Source organism: Theobroma umbraticum, unplaced genomic scaffold, assembly GCF_002168275.2.
Source record: "Theobroma umbraticum cultivar Fairchild unplaced genomic scaffold, ASM216827v3 scaffold_67.0, whole genome shotgun sequence".
Taxonomy (NCBI): domain Eukaryota; kingdom Viridiplantae; phylum Streptophyta; class Magnoliopsida; order Malvales; family Malvaceae; genus Theobroma; species Theobroma umbraticum.
This window is the reverse complement of record NW_018397262.1, coordinates 8,261,633-8,280,709: the sequence shown is the minus strand read 5'-3', so window position 1 is coordinate 8,280,709 and position 19,077 is coordinate 8,261,633. Positions and strand designations below refer to the sequence as shown.

General features: G+C 35.5%; 6 protein-coding genes across 8 annotated transcripts in view; 3 read left to right on the top strand and 3 right to left on the bottom strand.

Annotated features, from left to right (window-relative positions):
• LOC110419295 (two-pore potassium channel 1-like) overlaps positions 1-752 on the bottom strand; it is a 2,672-nt gene extending 1,920 nt beyond the window's left edge. Inside the window, exons 1-2 of one of the 2 annotated variants that reach the window (XM_021432286.2) lie at positions 631-752; positions 31-126 (exon numbers count right to left, since the gene is read on the bottom strand). The gene's annotated coding sequence lies outside the window, so the exon portion shown is untranslated. Of the gene's footprint in view, positions 1-30; positions 136-630 lie in introns of both variants that reach the window. The other variant, XM_021432287.2, reaches the window with a different exon arrangement.
• Positions 753-974: 222 nt separating this feature from the next.
• Positions 975-5,374, top strand: ATSPO11-1 (Spo11/DNA topoisomerase VI, subunit A protein). 2 transcript variants are annotated; one of them, XM_089784072.1, is made up of 17 exons: positions 975-1,034; positions 1,128-1,227; positions 1,326-1,399; positions 1,511-1,612; positions 1,871-1,944; positions 2,161-2,177; positions 2,772-2,841; positions 2,946-2,982; positions 3,114-3,161; positions 3,249-3,307; positions 3,394-3,425; positions 3,584-3,689; positions 3,859-3,979; positions 4,060-4,123; positions 4,197-4,360; positions 5,142-5,217; positions 5,313-5,374. In XM_089784072.1, exons 1-15 carry the CDS (start codon positions 992-994, stop codon positions 4,330-4,332), a joined length of 1,083 nt encoding a protein of 360 aa, XP_089640198.1. In that variant the 5' UTR covers positions 975-991; the 3' UTR covers positions 4,333-4,360; positions 5,142-5,217; positions 5,313-5,374. The 2 variants fall into 2 exon arrangements, with proteins under 2 accessions (XP_089640198.1, XP_089640199.1); XM_089784073.1 differs by having other exon boundaries at positions 4,197-4,338; positions 5,313-5,357.
• Positions 5,375-9,225: 3,851 nt separating this feature from the next.
• On the bottom strand, positions 9,226-10,454 carry LOC110419753 (uncharacterized). The gene has a single exon (XM_021432849.1). The coding sequence runs from the start codon at positions 10,407-10,409 to the stop codon at positions 9,447-9,449; it is 963 nt and encodes a 320-aa protein (XP_021288524.1). The 5' UTR covers positions 10,410-10,454; the 3' UTR covers positions 9,226-9,446.
• Positions 10,455-11,938: 1,484 nt separating this feature from the next.
• Positions 11,939-12,705, bottom strand: LOC110419775 (uncharacterized). Its single transcript, XM_021432877.2, has one exon. The coding sequence runs from the start codon at positions 12,509-12,511 to the stop codon at positions 12,158-12,160; it is 354 nt and encodes a 117-aa protein (XP_021288552.1). The 5' UTR covers positions 12,512-12,705; the 3' UTR covers positions 11,939-12,157.
• Positions 12,706-13,981: 1,276 nt separating this feature from the next.
• Positions 13,982-17,364, top strand: TIM50 (Haloacid dehalogenase-like hydrolase (HAD) superfamily protein). Its single transcript, XM_021432311.1, has 10 exons — positions 13,982-14,374; positions 14,479-14,567; positions 15,089-15,125; positions 15,490-15,551; positions 15,682-15,795; positions 16,002-16,106; positions 16,210-16,308; positions 16,469-16,625; positions 16,816-16,918; positions 17,017-17,364. The coding sequence occupies exons 1-10, from the start codon at positions 14,080-14,082 to the stop codon at positions 17,060-17,062; spliced, it is 1,107 nt and encodes a 368-aa protein (XP_021287986.1). The 5' UTR covers positions 13,982-14,079; the 3' UTR covers positions 17,063-17,364.
• Positions 17,365-18,697: 1,333 nt separating this feature from the next.
• The window catches only part of LOC110418916 (zinc ion binding protein), a 4,741-nt gene continuing 4,361 nt past the window's right edge, over positions 18,698-19,077 (top strand). Inside the window, exon 1 of the mRNA XM_021431734.1 lies at positions 18,698-19,056. Within this exon, the coding sequence (XP_021287409.1) occupies positions 18,698-19,056 (359 nt within the window). The remainder of the gene's footprint in view (positions 19,057-19,077) is intronic.

Below are 19,077 nucleotides of genomic sequence, written 5' to 3'. Positions count from 1 at the left end.
AAGATAGATTCCAACCAAGCAACTACTAACCTCAACAGTCAAACTTTAGAACATTATCTGCATTGAAGCCAATGTTTGGTCCGGAAAAACTATGAACTTTTCACATGTTCTGTCCATGGCCAAGATCTGCAAGATCTTTATAAAGTCCCTTAGTAAAAAGTATCAAAGACCCTTTACTCAGAATCAACAAAAAAAACTGCCAGAGGCTGATATAGAGAGCTATGCCTACAGAATAGGTTTCGATGAAAGTTCATAATGCGTATAGAATTATAGCTGAAGATAAAGATCCAAACTTCAAAGTAATTGGCTCACTTTAAGATGGATTCCAACCAAGCAACTACTACAATGTCAAACTTTAAAACATTATCTGCATTGAAACCATGTTTGGTCCAGCAAAACTATGAACATTTCACATGTTCTGTCCAAGGCCAAGATCTGTAAGATCTTTAGAAAGACCCTTAGTGAAAAGTATCAAAGACCCTTCACTCAGGATCAACTAAAAAAACTGCCAGAGGCTGAACATGTGAAAACTGCCAACCTACAGAACTAGTTTCCATGAAAGTTCATGATAAGCTTAGAACCATGAAAGTTCTTGGGATTGGAAAAAGCTATAGAAAGATAGAGACTTACCTGGGGTAAACTAGGGTGTTTTGAATTGAATCTATGGAGAAGAAGTTAGGAAAGCAAAACAATATTTGGAAGCTGTTGGAAGATCCAAGTCTCGTCATTCAACAGTTAAAGTTTTGTCTTTTATGGTGGTACAGGTGAAGTTTACTTTTTCGGCTAAAACTTAGCATTGATTGACGGGATGGCTTGTCCTCTTGTTTTGGATCAAGACGAGGACGAAGGCCCAATAAAAGCCAAAATGCTTAAATGAAAGCCCATTTCAAGCCCAACAGTTCGACCCGAATGCAAAACGGATCTAAGTATAGATTCTCCGATTTTCCAAGACCTTTTTCAAATTCAAAAGCAGAGAAAAGCATAAGAAAAAATGGAGGGAAATTGCTCGAGCGATCTGCTGAGGAAAATCAAAGGTTTCGTTTGATAATGGTTTCAAATTCGATAATTTTCTTCGTTCACTTTCTCAGGAAAATCAAAATTTTCTGTCGTTTTCCTTCTCTTCGCAGAGTTTGCTCTGTCGATGTTGGAGGACTTGAGCGAAGGACGATCCCCGTTGATTTTCATCCAGCGGTTCAGAACCTACTGCACCAATCTTGATTCAAATTGGTTCGAAATAAATTTTAATCTGACATTTAATGAGATCATATTTCAATTGATCTTCTCGAAAAGGATTGTTTAATGCGTTAGTATCGGTATCAATGCAGCTCTTGCAGCTCCAATAAGCCTAATGGACATGAAATTCTTACATTTAAAAAGGAAAGCCATGTGCGTAGAATTGGTAAGCTAAGAATTACTACCATTACCCTGCTTCTTTGTTATGTGGTGATCGTGTTAGTAATTTGAATTTCAAGTTGGAGAATTTGATTAATTGTTTTAATCTCTTTTTCAGATGCGTTGTTGAGGGTGTTGCTGATAGTGCAGCAACTTCTTCAACAAAACAAACATGGGTCAAAGAGAGATATTTATTACATGCATCCATCAGTATTTACAGGTTCGTTTCAGTTACCATTTTTGAAAGAGTTGCTTGAATACTTGCTAGAAGCTATAAGATTACTGCCCTTTAATTTAAAGCCATATACAAACATGAGCATCGTGTTAGTGTCTTTGCAGGGGACAGTGACTTGTTTGCTAATGTTATTACTCTTCTGCTGTTTATGAGACTTGATTTGCAGTTATGATATTGATGAAGCTTAAACTTCTGTCTAGATCAATTTGTTCTTTTGAGGTTTGTTCATGTATTTTGATGCAGATCAGTCGGTTGTAGATAGAGCAATTAATGACATATGCATCCTTCTGCAATGCAGTCGACACAATCTAAATGTGGTTGGTAACCTATACTGTCAATGAGGAATATGTAGAAGTTAGAATGAGAGGTTATATGATTATAATCTCATGCATCACATTCCAGATTTGATTTTATTGCAGTATTTGTTTTTGTTCACAAAAGATCAAAATTGGCTCTAGGATTTTAGAGATTTGATAAAGTCGTGAATAGAAATTTACTTTATTTGAGAAATTTAACGCATGTTCTTTTGGCAGGTTTCTGTTGGAAGTGGGTGAGTTTTCTGGTCATGCTTAAAATTTGGAAGACTGAAAAACAATACTACAACTTATTGCTGACAAGTTAATTTGTCTTCAAGTAATGCATTTCAAGTTCTTTAGGCATTTGGTTTATGTATGCTCTTGATTGGTGAGTGCTGTACTTTTTAATCATTGGTCGTTCATAAGAGTTCTCTGCATGTCAAACATGAGTTGTTTAAACTTTAGGATTTGATAACTTAATAGAGTTGTTATCCTCAACTGTATGGACAACCTTTTGCACCCTGGTTTATAAGAATTTGAGGTAAAATTATGAGAGTGAGATTTATATATGTTTATTTCATTAGCAAACAGAGCAGGAAGAGCAGTTTCATGAGCTGATGAATAGTGCACTGGTTATATGGATTCTAAATAAAAATGGTAGCGACCTTTTTAGACCTTTTCTCAGCTGGCAGGTTTTACTTAATGCAATTAATTGTGGAGTCGGCTTATATCACCACGATGCCATGTTTCATATTTGCTAATTTCTGCCTTTTTTAAACATTAATTCAAGTTATGCATGCTTGTATTATTTCTCCTAATATCTATCTATCTGTTTATATCTATTATAGGTTGGTGATGGGATGGTTAAGATTCTTTGAAGCAGGAAGGAAATTCGATTGCATAAATAGCCCCAACACTGTGAGAATGGAGGCACCGATTTTTTGTTAGTGGAATCATACTCTAAATATGTCAACAGATATCTGATTCATGTTTTATCTGTTCATATCTGATTCACATTGCAGGCCCACACAATTCCTGTGCTTGTTGAGGATGCTAAAGGTATCTAATTAACTAAGTGTTAAGCAAGGGGATAATATCAATAAGATCTCTCTCATTTACCCTGAGTACTGTCACATATGGTCAAGAAGACATGTTCTCAGATATAAGCTTTCCTTGATTACTGCATGCAGATCTTGTTAGTGTTGCCCAGTACATACTGGTTGTAGAGAAAGAATCAGGTATATTGTTTTTTGCAATAATCATTGTTTACCTGAAAGAATGGTCAAAATGTTATTGACTAAATCTTTTATTGAATCCTTGGTCAGTGTTCCAGCGTTTAGCAAATGACCAGTTTTGTAACAAAAACCGTTGCATTGTCATCACAGTAAGCAAAAACTTGGCTGAACATCACCTTTTCTAAATTGTTTAATATTTATACTCATTCTTCTTAAAATCTTTCTTCTTCTTCAGGGAAGAGGCTATCCAGATGTTCCCACGAGAAGGTGAAGTAAAGAAAAAAAATAGAAAAAGAATTTCCCAAATATTTAGAAGGAAACGGAGGATGTCTGTGTGTGGCAAACTGGCAATACATGCCACTCTGATGCTATTGGAGTGTATCTTTCTGCCTTTGTTTAATTAGATGCACATCTTACTCTTTCAGGTTTTTGCGACTCCTCGTTGACAAGTTATGTCTGCCTGTTTATTGCTTGGTAGATTGTGATCCATATGGCTTCGACATCCTGGCCACTTACCGGTTTGGTTCAATGGTTGGACTTCTTGATTGTATAGTAATATGTTTTTACCTGTTGTTTTCCTCGAAATTTCTACTCAAGCAACAAAGCAAGTAGATTGATTCTGAGGCTGAGTGCCCTTTAGTAATTCAGCATTATGACATGAATCCTTTCCTTTTTCCACCCCATTGAATCTGCTTCTTAGCAAATGGCCTATGATGCCAAATTGCTACGAGTCCCAGAGATCCAATGGATTGGAGCTTTTCCTTCAGACTCTGAGAACTATGATCTTCCTCGGCAATGTCTGCTGCCTTTGACAACAGAAGGTGATACAGATCCTGACAGTGGCATCGCTTTTACGTTTCCTTTTTCTAGTTTGTTTTGAGATTCCGATACTTCCTGCCAGATAAGAGGAAAACTGAAGCCATGTTAAATAGATGCTACCTTCACCAAGAAGTGCCTGATTGGAGGTAAATTCACTGACATCTTTATCTTAAGATATAATTCATCTATGATTTCTTTTGCTCTTCTTGCATGTTGAAGGTCCGAACTAGAGCTGATGCTGCAAAGAGGAGTGAAATTCGAGATCGAAGCATTATCAGTTCACTCACTTTCCTTCTTGTCAGAGGTGTATATTCGGTCCAAGATCCAGGAAGGAACATATATCTGTCACATTTGACAGTTGGTAACTACATGTAACCCCTAAGGTGCAAATTGCAATAACTTTACAGTAGGTCGAAGCATGATATTCCTTTACATAGATTACTCAAGAATGTGTCAAAATGATCTATTAAAAGACTACTCCAAATATAGTTGTGCGTTGGGTTGAAGGGTACCCTTAACAGATTAAACTAAGTTAACAGTGTATTTTTCTTCTATGCTATGCTCTTTTTTTTTTTTTTTGTTTTTGAACTGATTTGCTTATTCTTCTATGCTATGCTTGTTACTTAGTCTGTCTCTTTTTCTTTGTCCATATTTAATTTTTGGAATGTGATGTAATGAAATTTTTATTTAATTTTCGTGAAAGTCAAAGAGAGAAACATTTAGAGACGGAAGGAGTATAGTAAAAAAGTTAGTTTACTATTGGGTATGACCAGAATCACCTTGGCCAACAGAATGTGAATGATTTTTGGAGATGAAATTATAATTAAGGAGAGATTGCAGGAATTATTTGAAGGAATAATGAACAGTATATATATAGTTTAGGAAATTAACTTGTTTACATATGGAAGAAATTTGATCCATTTTTATTTACTTGCCTTATTTGATTAATCTTGTTCCTCCCCCTCATATATACCATTCTAATTTTCCTAAATGTGAAACCTCAAATTCACCAAGGAATTCCATGAAAAGAGTTGCTTCCATGGAATCCCGAGCTGAAATGGTAGATGATTTTTGTTTTTATATTTTTAATATTTTCTTCTTATTTATATTTCATTTCACTTTGTGTTAAACCATTTCCTTTTCTTGGATTTCATTTTTCTGCAGTCTTGTGTTCTGAAAGTGAATATCAATTGTGAGACATGCAAGAAGAAGGTGATGGATGTGTTGCAAAATCTCCATGGTACTTTCCCATTATCCCATAAAATAAATAGAATCTTAGGAAAATCATATGCTTGAAAGGAAGTGACATTTTCCCTTTTTTTTTTATGGATTTAGGGGTATACTCTGTTGTTATTGATGCAGAACAAGGGACAGTAAAAGTTTCAGGAAAAGTGAATCCGTATATAATCTTTAAGGTATTTGAAAAATATGGGAAGCATGGAGAGGTTTCTTGTGTTAAGTTTGAAGGGGAAGTGAGGGAGCCAATCTACTACCATTATTATGGACGAAATGGGTACATTCCTCATATATCACCTCACACATATCCACTTATGGGAGGGCCAGACAATTATTCATGGTATGATAGACACTATTACGCTCCACCACCGCCACCACTACCACCACCACCACCACCACCATACCTACCTCCTCCTCCACCACCGCCACGACAGCCACCACCACTGCAACCAGTAATTAACTATTTTCCACCTAAAGCACCACCAGTGGTTGCACCCCCTAAGGAGATGGATCATCAATGGTGCAAAATAATGTAAAAGGTGTTATTACTAAGCTTGGTTTCTTAATTTGCTTATGGATATTATATATAGTATACAACAATGATGCAATTTGGATTTGGTCTTTGAATAGAAATCTCTGCTTGTTTTACTGTTTCCTTGAGCTTGCTAAATGTCATGGGACAGGTTTGAGTACTCTATTAGATACAGATCCCATTACATAAGATTCAAGTATTCTGTATTTGAGTTTGGGACAAATTTAAGTAGGGAATTTGTTACTCATATCAGGTTCGATATTACCCTTTGAAGATTCAAACATGATTAGTTTTCATTTGAATAATATCAAGTACCCATACTCTAAACTTGTTTATCTATATTTTATTAACTATAAATAAGTATAATTTGTATATGCTTGCAAGGGGAATAGCCAAATAACCTTTACAATCAAAATTAGGTATTTAGCATATCGTGTCTATTAATTCGACTAATGTTTAAATAAAAAATTTAAAATATTAATAAAATAATTATAAAGTTTGGATATCTTGATAAATAATAAGATTCGAATATAAATATTTTAAAAATAGCAGATAACTTGCCTGTTACCATTCTTACTTATATCTAAAATTTAATTTGCATAACATAATGGATAACTTTAAGAGGGGCCAAAGTGCAAATTAAATCAGAAAGAAAGAACACATCACTGAATAAGACTAATGCGTACACTCAGCTTTCCATCATTAACTCCTTGTCTGTATCATTTCATGCTGGAAGATGTATACAAGTACCAATTGTACAGCACGTACAGAATTGGTATTACCCACATTTCCATGTGTGGTAAGGAAGCAACAAGGACCAGAATTGAATTGTATTTCCAGAATTGGGATATGATTCAGTAAATTATGCGGAACAGACCCTTTATGGAGCTTTGATTTCTTGTCCATATTCTGCCATTAATATCCATTTCGACAGACAGTCATGAGAGGGTGATGCTGCTTTGTTTGCTTATCTGATAGACTCTTCTCAACGCCAGGTAAATGATTGATCTGCAATGTCTCTCAAGATATATGTTCTGATACATCTTTTCTTGCTCCTTTTGCTCTGTCCATTGGGATAGGTTATAAGTTTGCATGGGCCATTGCCATTGGTTTCTAGCTGATCAGAGACCCTACTTTATAATTGATCATGCGTGCATTGCATTGAACCAGAATAATTTCTATGCTATTATCATTCAATTGGAACCCTTGCTGGCTTTGATGTTTGCCTCCCAAGTTCCACTTGTATGTGGCTCACGTGGGGAGCTTGAATTCCTGATGGAAAGTGAGAAATGCTGAAATCCATCAGTACCTCTCAGTATTTGTTCATTGCAATAATGGAGATCACTTGTTGTTTTCTTGCAGTGATTGCTGCACTGTTTCCAAACAAAGAGTTAAGGGTTTAGTTGGGTCCAAAACTGTTCTTTTGCTTGAAGATTGGTGAAGTTGGTCATTAAGAGGGATGATGGTGGGCCACTCTCTGTGATAAAAGTCCCACCCAAAGAGAGATGGGTCCTTTCTAGATCTTTCACATTCACTGATACACAGATTTGTGGTGATTGAAAACATTTTCCCATTTCATTTTTTGGACATTGGTTTTACATTGAAGAGGACTCAAGGTGGGGAAATTGGCTGATTTGTGATGTAAATCCAAATATGGGAGGCATTGAAATGAAAGCTCCTGAGATTCCAGCCACATAGGTGTAAAGGGATCACAGATTCCTTGGTCACTTTCCACTGATTGTACAATGTTTTTAACCGCTGACAAATTTCAATCTATTTTTACAAATTTTTGTGTCTTTTGGCTGTAACAAATATATTTTCTTCAGCTTTTTAAACTTGTATTGTTCTTCCTTAGATGTTCTTTTTTGTCAATGAATCATTGAACTATTCCATGGAATCCATCATTTCTGCTACTGTGAAAAAGCATATTGGCTGAAACTGCACCCACATATAAAAGTTTTCAAGCTTTTTTCTTTGGACCCCAAAAAGGAGTTGCCACATGGCATTACTGGAAGATTCGGAAAACCCTGGTAATAATCAGGATCCTGAAAGAGGGTTTGTGATCAAATGCTGATGAGTGGTAACAAGTGTCAGCTAGCTTTAATGGGGTTCAAAGCAGCAGCAGCAGCCTAGCTAAGCAAAAAAACCGCCATTTTCCATGGGAAAATTCTTAGCTGGATTTCATTTCTATGTTCCAGGGAAATGAATCATTGTTTGGCAGATGGATTGAAACTATATGTCATTATGTTTGTCCCCCATAATTTGCCATTATTTTTCCATGAATTTCAATGGAAAAGGATTACCCTTTTTGAGTTTTGTAGAAGTCCTTAGGACACAGGATGATAGTAGTCAATTGGTCGGCATGAATGGCCCAATTTAAACCAATTATTTCTTTCTCAGTTACGTGACTTCGAAGCTATATATATCAGCATAAAGATTTCTGATATCTGTTAGGTATATAGCAGGAGAAAAACAAGCATTGAATTCAGAATTATGAGCTCCATTACTTTATCTTGATTCAATCATAAAATCGATAAACTTTATTTACACCCTCGTAATTTTAAATTTTTTCTTATTATATTACGGTTTCGTTTTTTATAATTAACATCTCGTGAATAACTTTTGCTATTATGAGAGGTGAGATTGTTAATTTTACTCAATAAAGTCATTAAAATATCAACAACCTAACTCTTTACGGGAAAGAAAACCACAATATACTATGAAAGAAAACGTTAAAATTAAGAAAAGGTTAAATGAAGTTTACCTTCATTAAAAAAACTGTCAAATGATGATTGAAACTAATTTTACCCTATAAGTATAGGTGGGGGTGGTTTGTGCTGATAATGATGAGCCTTAACCCACAATTTTTCTTCAACCTACCTTCAAAATTTGTCTATTTTTCCCAAAATAAGTTCCTAAGTCAAGGGGGAAAAATATCCCATGTGTTGAAAATCTAGATCACCCCTGGGAGAAGCAAAACAAGAAATTCAACAAGTAAATCAATTACTTACCCTCTGTCTAGAGTAAATCTACAGCTATAGCAGGGTTTGTGCTTCTGAACTTTGATAATCCAAAAAGGCTGGTCTTAATTGCCATCATTTTCACGGGGACCTTTCTGCCTAATACAAATGGAACCCATAAATTAATTATCATTTAATAGCTTGAAATAGATATTGAATAGACCTGATACCAGATTACAGCCATATGATACGTAGAAAGGCTTGGAGTTTCCCCTCTCAGTCATCATCCTGGTGTATCAGGAGGTTACGTCTGATTGGTTAATTTGTAATCAGTGAGATCCTGAATCAATTCACGACCTGGTTCTGCCACCATGAATTTTCAATTTCTCTTTCAACTTTGAACAATTGCTGTCAAATTACCCAGAAAAATTCAGATTATGAATATATATATATATATATGTATATCTGGTTTGGTTCTTTATCAGAAGATTGCCTTGGAAATGGAGAATTAGAACTCATAAAGCTAAAGATTGTAGTTACTAAACACATAATTTACATGAACTGTAGCCTGATCTACTGAAAGAACAAGAAATTTTACTACACTCGGGAGGAAAAGAACAGAAGAAACTTAATGAGCTAGACTACCAAAACTAGTATACTAGCATTTATGTACACAAACTATAGGGAGAAACAGGAAGTACAAACATAGAAATTAAATAGACTCTCATCTCAAGATGATCCTTAAACCATGACTAGTTGTTGTCTAGCTTCGATTCTTAATTCTTCCTTCATCTTTCTGATAAATTCATCAAACCTTTTATTCAGCTCTTCTGTACTCAATACTCTATTTCCTTCTACCAGTTCTACTACTTCTTCTTCTCTTTCAGGATTTTCATCTTCTCCAAATTCTTGTACAAAGAAGTCAACTTCTGACCCTTCTACCTCTGCTTCTTGAACAAAAGCAGCATTTCCTTCTTGTTCAGCAGTTGTCATCAAGTCCCATTTTTCTCCATGTTCTTCTTCCTCTTCCAGAGTGAAGTTTCCTATTTCTCTTTCTGCTGCTGCTGCTTCTTCTTCCTCTTCTTGTCTTCCTTCCATCAAAATGCCGTTTTCTAGTGCCTCATCAGAACTCCCCAAGGCAACTTCCTTCTCCAACAATGGTGCTTTTGGCTCCAAGACAATTGACTCGGATTGTGGAACATCCTCATAGCTCTTAAAAGACTGATCATCTGTCAGATTATGCTTGGATGAAGAACTGATTAATCCTGAATATTTTGCAAGGAAAACAAGAAGTCCATTGCAAAGAAGGAATATGCAGTTCTTATCTATAGCATGGCTAAACAACTGGAAAGGGAGGGTATTATGGAAGTTGAAGTTAAAGGAATGGAGCAAAGAAAGCCAATATGAATGAGAAAAGAATAAGGAAAAAACAGAAACTGATAGAACCAACTGAGTCAGTTTTCTGTGAAATTGAGATTTCATAAACTGACTCAAAGATTGCTGCTTCTGGTTTCCTGTTGGATCCATTTCTTGAACCTCTCTTTTGGGTGTTGGAGTTTGAACTTGGAACTTGGAAATGACTTGAAATTGGGAGAGAATGCTATGAGAATTTGCAGGTTGGTAATGGTATGCCAAAGATCCAAGTGGCCCTGCCCTTTTTATAGAGGGATCAGATTGATTTTCCAAAAGAACCCTTGTTTGCATGCAAATCAGAGCCACAAAACAACCCTTTAAAACCTGAAGTCTTTAAGGCAAGGAAACCAACCTTTAAGATTAGTGTGATTTGTAGCAAATTCAAGGTTGCCATATGGAAGGGGAGGGCAGAAATTTTCCTTTTACTTGATAATTTGGAACTTTCTAGCTGTCAACTCTTTGGCCAAGAGTCATCTTATTGTTTACCAATTTCCTATACGATTGAAAGAGAGAGGGTTAGATGTGGCAATCAATGGCAGGTTGGGACCAAAATCCATTAGAAGAAGATAGATTCACATTCAAAGTTACCTCTCCCCCATTAAAGTCCATTGAGTAATGGTTCTTCTTTTTTTCCTTTTTCTTTTCCCTATCTTCCTTTTTCCCCCAAAATTCAGACACTGAAGCTTTCTCATGACACCTTTCTTCTACTTTCTTGGTGGGGTTTTTTGTATGGATTCTTTCTATGTTTTTTGTCAATTGGGTGGCTAATTATACCATAAGATAATAAAATTTTTCATCATTTTACACCTAATCTCTTCTATATGTATAGAGCTGCATGTTTCTTCAAGAATAAACTACATTAAATTGCTAGATTATTGATGCTATAATTTTTAAGGCTACTATATTGTCGTGAGTAAAGTCAAAAAAATTTTTTTTTTTTGCAATAATTCCATAGTAACATTATTCATAATTAATACAAGTGTTCACAAATTTCTGCCACGTTTCTTTGTTTTCATTTTCGTGACAAGGGTCTTTTGCTTCATGTCTTGTCTTATGTCTTGTACGTATGCATATAGGTGTATGATGATTAACGTAATAATTTACCTCTAAAATAGAGATTTAAACTATTAAACTTCTTTTACTTTCGATTTAATAAACCAAAGGCATTAAATCCCAGATAAAAGAAAATGATTTCCCTTCAATAAACTTTTTTCCATGAAACCTAATCAAATGGTGAAGAAGCAGTGGTCCTAAGGGAAGTTTTTCCACCATGTGAGGCACGGCTCTTGCTTTTTCTTTCCACTCTCCCTGGAGTTCCTCAGAAATTTCTTTTTGTTTTCTTATGATTTGTCACCTCTTTTGTTTACTTCTCTTGCTTTGCTTGACATGATTTCTTGTAGCATCAAGCTTCCTTTTTCCTTTTCTGGTGAGTACACGAAATTCATCTCTTCTGCCTAACAACAAAAACTCGTCTGAAAGTGATGCAGAATGAGAATATTTTCTGATCTAAAGTTGGTTGGTCATGGCAGACAGGGCAAAAGAAGAGGTTTTCTTCAAGTTTTCTGTTAGTTGTTCTATGTGATCATTGTCTTGTACCCGGAACTCTTGTTCATTACCAACAGAAAAGTAATCATTTGGTTTACCAGAAACCTGTATAGTGGTAGGTATAGTTAATGGAGAAATTTGGTTTCCATACTATTAGATAATGATTACCAGGTAAAAATTTTCGACGTTGTAAGTTTTGTATTGTGAAGGGACTGATTAGTGAAAGATCGAAAAGATACGAGATCAAGTGAAATTACATTGAACAGATCATATGATTTACGACGGATTAATTCCTGATAATTATATATTTAAACACCTAATTAAACACATAATTTTCTATACAAATCATGCTTCAGATAGCATGATTATCACACAGGTTAATAGGTTCACATCAAATTAAGCATCAAGCCGTCAAAAGACTTCTAACAAGGGATATGATTGATTATATATATAGCAGAATCTGCAAAATGAAAAGCAGCTGTAGCAGCAGCATCTCAAAGTTGATCAGGCCAGAGAAATGCCCCCATGGCAAATGCTCTCTTCTCATCAACACTGCCATGGAAGCTGAACCCGTACTCTTTCAGCAGCATGTCCACCCTCCATTCTTCCATCTTCTCGTAATCTGATTTCGAGTATCGAGGGTAATGAACAGGCATCTGGAAACCATTTGGGTAGTCTTCCTTACTGATTTTGATGCTGCAGGCAACCCCTCCATCTGTTTCCTTGCAACCATTGACACTTCCATGGACATTAGGGCATCCTACAACTGCCTTGGTCTGCAGGTTGCCGCCTTCGGCGTGGCCGAAAACTTGAGTGAATGCAGAACTGAGAAGCCATTTCAGAGCCATATCGTCCCTGGACTAGTGGAGCCAGAAAACTCAAAGCTCTACCGCAAAGAATAGCTGTATTTATATCCAGACAGGACCAGTCCTCATGGGGCATGGTATACTCAATTATTTGCATGAATTATATCTAGAAAGACACATAAGAAATATCTCTAGGACTCTATCCTGAAGGTGTTTACTGCCCTTTTTCTGTAAGAAATTTGCATATTGGCCGATCATAATTGGCCACCTTGAAGGTTTCATTAATTGTGGTGGTTCTTAGTCGCTTTTGATCTTTGAAATTTCCAGCTTTTAATGTTATTTTATGTTGAAGTTGCCCACCGGAGATATTCAAAGTAGTTGTCATTGACGTGAAATATTGATTTTGAAGTTGATAGATCAAGAGCTCCTGCAAAATACGACAACATTAGTTAAATTCAACGACTGGGTTTTCTTTTCATAAGAACAATGATAATAATTTTTGTATCAATTAATATTAATACATAAAAAAAAATTAATTCTGTCACAATTTCGAGCGTTGCACATATAAATTGATCATCGACACATATATTAGGTCTAGTTTCAGTCATTCCTGTGACTAATTTGAATGGCACTCAATGCTTCATGAATCTTTGTGGCTATCATTCACCATAAAGTTTTCTCACATACATTTAATTTCATGATCTACTTCACCAACAACTATATATCCATTGTCTTGGTTTTCATAAATATAGATAAGATTGCCAAAATATTCAAGTTACAAATTGTTATCGAAATTTAGTGAAAAAATTGACAAATCGAAACTTATATCGTTTTTGAATTAACGGCTTTGTTTCTTTTATGTAAAAAAATCGATAATTTAAGTCAATAATGTCGAATCGAATGGATAAAAATTCGATCTAGTGCCAAGCTAATTTGGCTTGTCACTATGATAGGATGAAGATAGATATAATATCCATGTAATCTTTAATTTTCTTAAAAGCTTTATTCTTTGCCCTTATTTAAAAGAACAAAGATAATATTTCGTGATTAAATTTTGTTAATATTACGTGTAAAATTAAAAATCAAATCATCCGATAAATAGAAATGTTGTTGTTAATTTTTTTCTTTCGGATGTAATTCATTATCGAATTTTAAGAGCTATAACTAAAGAATGCCTAACAACACTCATAATTCATGGCTCGATATAAGTAGTTAGTGCAAGATATGATACAAGTTTAATCTCGATCATGAGTTATTATTCATTTAAGTTTGATATAAATAATTGGTATTATTTTTATTTTTAATATTTGCAAGATATTTAAATTAATTTTTTTTTGTTATAAAATAATATATGAAAAGTAAAGAATACTATGAAATAATGAAAATTAAATATTTAAAAATAAGAAAAATAGTTTAAGTCGGCTACCAAACAGCATATTTCCCCCATTCCTATTCTAGACCCGAACCAGAAATTACCCAAAACCAACTTCCAAACGCAGCTCTTAAAGGCGGTGTCATCACGCCCTTTCGATCTGTAAAACCCTAAAACATTTCTAAAACCTCAATCCAACAAAAAGAGAAGCCCCGGAATTGAAAACCCTTAGGAAGAAATGTCTTCGGTTATTCTTCGATCTCGAATAATTTCGAGTAGTTGCAGATCAAAGATCATTAATCGAAGGGTTTATAGTTCAGGAGTGGTTTCGTCTTCTTCTTCTTCAAATCCTTCTAAAGAAACGATCATTTCTTCACAATCCATTCTCTCCGATCAGTCACCGGCTCCTCCTCCGCCTCCGGCGCCGGAAGCTTCCCCGCAGGTTTCGGGAAGGAAAGGTTGGAGCTTTCTCAAGTACGGACTTACCGCAGCCGTTACTGGAGCTATTGGCTATACTTGTTATCTCTCTTATAGTAAGTGTTTGTTTGATAATGGTTGGATCAATTTGTGATTTTGTTTATGAGCTTTGTTTAAAATGTGGGTTTTTTTTAAACAAAGTGTTTAATTTGATTTGCAGAATGTTCATATGAGGAAGTAGATGAGAAGGCAAAGACATTACGGGCTGCGGCCAGTTATACTCCTAGTGAAGATGCATCTGCTGTTGATGTAAGTTTGAACCTTTTCTTTCCTTTTAGTGAATTTTCTCATTTTACCTCAGTTTTGGGAATGATGTCATGTACAATTTGGTTAATGCATGCAGCTGGTCAAGTTATAATTTGAATGTCATTCGTATGAGTTTAATGTGATCTGATGTGGTTGGTTTGACCATCTTGAACCATAGCGTAAACAGAAGTAATAGCTAGCTGCTTTGGTGTTTAAGTAATTGGTAAACTTCACGATGATTTCTTTTTCAATGTGTAGGAAAATGATTCATGTACTCACATAACAGCCGTCCATCATTGCTTCCACAGGTGATTCCTGTATGATTGATGGCTGTGATGTGATGATGTGATGAATACATCGATATCAGTTATGTGAGTATTTATATTAATGTCCTTATGGTTATGAATGCACATGTGATGTGCTTGTGTTAAGTCATAACAATGTGATATGGCCATTGTTAAGTTGGTCTTATGAGATAATTAGATATTGAAATGGTGACGGTTTGTTTTCCATATTTTGTTCAGAAATGTCAGGGCTTGCTCTACTCTGCTGCAATGACAGGTTAGGGCCTTATTATGTTTCTATTTTGCTCCTTTCTTTGTTCATATCTACAATATTCTCTACACTCTTTAGTATATATTAACCCAATCACTACAGCAATATTTTCATAACAGGGAGTTAAATTTGTATTTTATGTAAGCATTTTTTCACTTCAAGTGTTTGGGAATTTTCCTTAGAATAAATTTGGGCTACGTCATTATTAATAGGTTTTACGGGGCAACAAACAAAGTTCATTCCTTGGTGTTAATTGCTCTTTATTAAACTCAGTCAATGGTTATGATGTTGATTTGTCAACGATTGACCTGTTTACATGTTCTGCTTCTACCACTTTCTGCTCATATCTTCCTTTTTTATAACTATTCAGTTCCAGCTAAAGCACTTGAATCTTACCTGGATCTGAGGAAGTTAGTGGAAGAACATGTGCTGGTGAGTGCTGAATTTCTTTCTCTTGTTTCTGATTTTCTAGTATTTTCTGCTTATCTTTTGTTTTGTCTTCTTTACATTAGCATTAAGCCCTTCTTTTCTTCATTTCTTATAGTTTTTTCTCATATCGTAGGAATTTACTGAACCGACCTCAGATAAGCTTCTTCCTGATTTGCATCCTGCAGAACAACATGTTTTCACTCTTGTCCTAGATCTGAATGAGACATTACTTTTTACAGATTGGAAGGTAAGAATTTGACTGAAATCTATTTTCCATTTGCCTCTATAAAATAATTGTTGGTCAGAAATCAATGCAAAGATTATTGGAAAACCAACTATTTGTGATTATTTATAAGATTCATTGGATAGTTTCTTTTATGTTATTTTGATGACTGATGTTCATGTTCATACATTTGTAATTCTTTTTTTTTTTAACCTTTTGGGTTGGCAAAGCGAGAGAGAGGCTGGCGTACATTCAAAAGACCTGGAGTTGATGCCTTTTTGGAACATCTGGCAAAGTTCTATGAAATTATTGTGTATTCTGACCAGATGAATATGGTAATTTGATAATTTCCATTGTGATAACCATTTTAAATACATTATTATGGAGATAACTGATGTTAACAGCAATTTAATTTTTTGTTTGTTTTGGCTTGTGCAGTATGTCGATCCTGTTTGTGAAAGGTTGGACCCTAACCATTATATACGATTTAGGCTCTCAAGGGCTGCTACTAAATATCAGGATGGCAAGCATTATAGGGTATTTTGTAGTTGATGATTTTGCTTTGAAGCATTTCTGTTTTTGTTTTCCCCTATATAGTTTGCAGCTATAATGAGTGTTTTAATCAAGGAGATGGTATCTTTAAGAGCTTCTACTTCAAAATGAGTATTCTTGTTAATAAATAGTTCCTGTTGCACAGGATCTTTCAAAGCTTAACAGGGACCCAGCCAAGATTTTATATGTGAGTGCTCATGCATTTGATTCTAGCCTTCAACCAGAAAATTGTGTCCCTATTAAGCCGTATAAGCTTGAGACAGATGATACAGCACTTTTGGATCTTATTCCCTTTCTTGAATGTAAGTCTCCTGCTGTTTCTTTTGAACTTGCTTTTTCTTGTTTCCCTTGTTCAAATTATACATGGCATGCGTGCTAACTAGTGTAGTTGGTAGGGTGTATGGTTGATCAAATCTGTCTTACTTGATCATTTTTTTTTTTTGCTATTTTCTTTTGTTAAGTGTAACACCATCTGCTTTGGTTTGTCCACAGATGTCGCCCGCAATAGTCCAGCTGATATCAGACAGGTGTTACAATCTTATGAAAGAAAAGATATTGCGAAAGAGTTTCTTGAGCGTTCGAAAGATTATCAGAGGTGAAGTGTCTTCTCTCTTTTGTGTATTGTCAAATCTGTCTCAGATATGTGAGCGTTGTAGTTTATGATAACATTGATGAATGCTGGTGATGATGCAGGCGAATGCAGGAACAGAGGCAGCAAGGTCGTTTCTGGCGGCGGTGAGGAGAATAGTTATGTATAGTTGATGGTTGTGGATTCCGGAAATCATTCTGCAGGATGAATCAGAAGAATTGATAGACCAAGTATTGTTGAAGTTTTCAAGCTCCTTTTTGGCAGTAAAAAAAGCCCATTTTCTGATAAAGAGTTATACATTGATGAAATGCATCCTGCAGTTGCACTGCATCATTTAAATATCTGACAAAAGAACTTGTATTTTTTGTTTCTTTTGGCCGAGATGTAGGCAAGCTTCCAATTCGTTGGATCATCGATAAATCAAAATTTTGGCCCGCTTTGATTGTCACAGTTATTCATTCTTGCGAGATTCAGTTACTTTCCACGGGAAAAATCTTAGCCTAACTTTAAACCCGAGTGATTAATTTACTGATCTTTCTACCTTTTAATGACAGAGTTGTAATGCTCATATGGAACCTACTCGATCATCATTCGATGTAAGTGAGCCCGACTCTCTCTTGCTACTGAGTTAGGGTATGGTCTGTGATCGGATGCAATGATGCGACAGGAAAAGGATTTTCGTTATTTTGTTTTTGACAATTGCAACAATCTCACTCTTGTCAATCAAGACCAATCTTGTTCTTTACCAATTACGCCAGGATCATGAAAGTATTGACTAGTTTGAAGGAATGGGGTGCTTCAATTATTCTACTTCCATTGTTCTTGAACCGGCAATTGAGTTGTTCTGGCTTGACCAAATCCCTGTCTTATGGTTGGTTCACACATCTTTGTCCTGAGCCAACGGCTTTGAATGTGTAAACCTTGGGTGTTAATGGTGAAAGTCTATCCAGGCCTCTCAGCCACGAACCCAACTGCACGGCAAAGCCAGTCTGAAAGTGTATCCCACTTTGATGTTTCTTTCAGACTTTCACGACATCTTTACTGCCCTTTCCGCCTAGGTGCCAAGTATTAGGACCATAATAACTAGTTGGCAGTAACACAAATCAGAAACTCCATGGACAACTTGTCTTTGAGATTCTGACCTTTAGATGTGCATTCAGGATTAAGATCTAGCGGGAGATTCTCATTCCATGATATTTTTATAATTCTTTTTGTTTCAAATTGAATTTTCCTCTTATTATTATTTGTAATATTGTTTTTTTTTATTGAAATACCAACTTCGATAAAATAAATATTCAATTTAAAAAACAAGAAAAAGAAGAAGAGAATACTATCCAACAAATCTTATTTGTGAGTATTGTTGTGTTTCACTAGGCATTATTCATTAGTCTGGTAGATATGGTTATTACCTTATAATTTAACTCAAATCCAAAAAAATTATAAAATATTAAGAGAAAGATGTTAAAATCGAAATCGTCTAAGTGGAACTTATCTTACTTTTTTTTACATATTCAAATATAAAGAAGCCAAAAAAAAAATTTGTGATCTACCAAGGTTCCATCACGTGGAAATAATTGAATAAGTGAAGGTAAATAGAATGAACAGATCAAATTTGTCTGTTTTTTTCTTGTTTGTAGTACTACACTTGTAATAATATCAACGTCCATTTCGGTATTTCCTGGTACTTCTTTATGCTTTTGTAGCACAGACAACGACAAAAACCATCTTCTTCTCTCTGTCCATATAATCCATGTAAGTATCATGTAAGAACCTCAAACTCGTTCAATGAAACTCTCACGCTTTCTTTTCTTCCTCCTTCTCTCCCTCTCTCTTTTCCTCTCTGCCACCTCCCATGGAGGCAGTGATGATGATGACAAGGGTACAGGTGAAGGCAGTGAGCCTCCTCATAGCCTACGTTCCAAATCCTTGGTCTCGGTCAAGATATGGTGCTTGATTCTCGTGTTTGTAGGGACCTTCATCGGTGGGGTGTCACCATATTTCCTGAAATGGAACCAGAGTTTTCTGGTATTGGGAACTCAGTTTGCTGGTGGGGTTTTCCTGGGGACTGCTATGATGCATTTCTTGAGTGATTCCAATGAAACTTTTGAGCGTTTGACGAGTAAAGAATACCCTTTTGCGTTTATGTTGGCCTGTGCTGGATATTT

Bases quoted from the DNA above. Each gene is read 5' to 3' on its own strand.
- ATSPO11-1 (XM_089784072.1), top strand. From the start codon at position 992: ATGGAGGGAAATTGCTCGAGCGATCTGCTGAGGAAAATCAAAG. The intron at 1,400-1,510 runs GTAAGCTAAGAA...TCTCTTTTTCAG, and splicing joins AAGCCATGTGCGTAGAATTG to ATGCGTTGTTGAGGGTGTTG. The intron at 3,308-3,393 runs GTAAGCAAAAAC...CTTCTTCTTCAG, and splicing joins ACCGTTGCATTGTCATCACA to GGAAGAGGCTATCCAGATGT.
- LOC110419753 (XM_021432849.1), bottom strand. From the start codon at position 10,409: ATGCAAACAAGGGTTCTTTTGGAAAATCAATCTGATCCCTCTATAAAA.
- LOC110419775 (XM_021432877.2), bottom strand. From the start codon at position 12,511: ATGGCTCTGAAATGGCTTCTCAGTTCTGCATTCACTCAAGTTTTCGGC.
- TIM50 (XM_021432311.1), top strand. From the start codon at position 14,080: ATGTCTTCGGTTATTCTTCGATCTCGAATAATTTCGAGTAGTTGCAGA. The intron at 15,126-15,489 runs GTTAGGGCCTTA...ATAACTATTCAG, and splicing joins CTACTCTGCTGCAATGACAG to TTCCAGCTAAAGCACTTGAA. The intron at 15,552-15,681 runs GTGAGTGCTGAA...CTCATATCGTAG, and splicing joins TAGTGGAAGAACATGTGCTG to GAATTTACTGAACCGACCTC.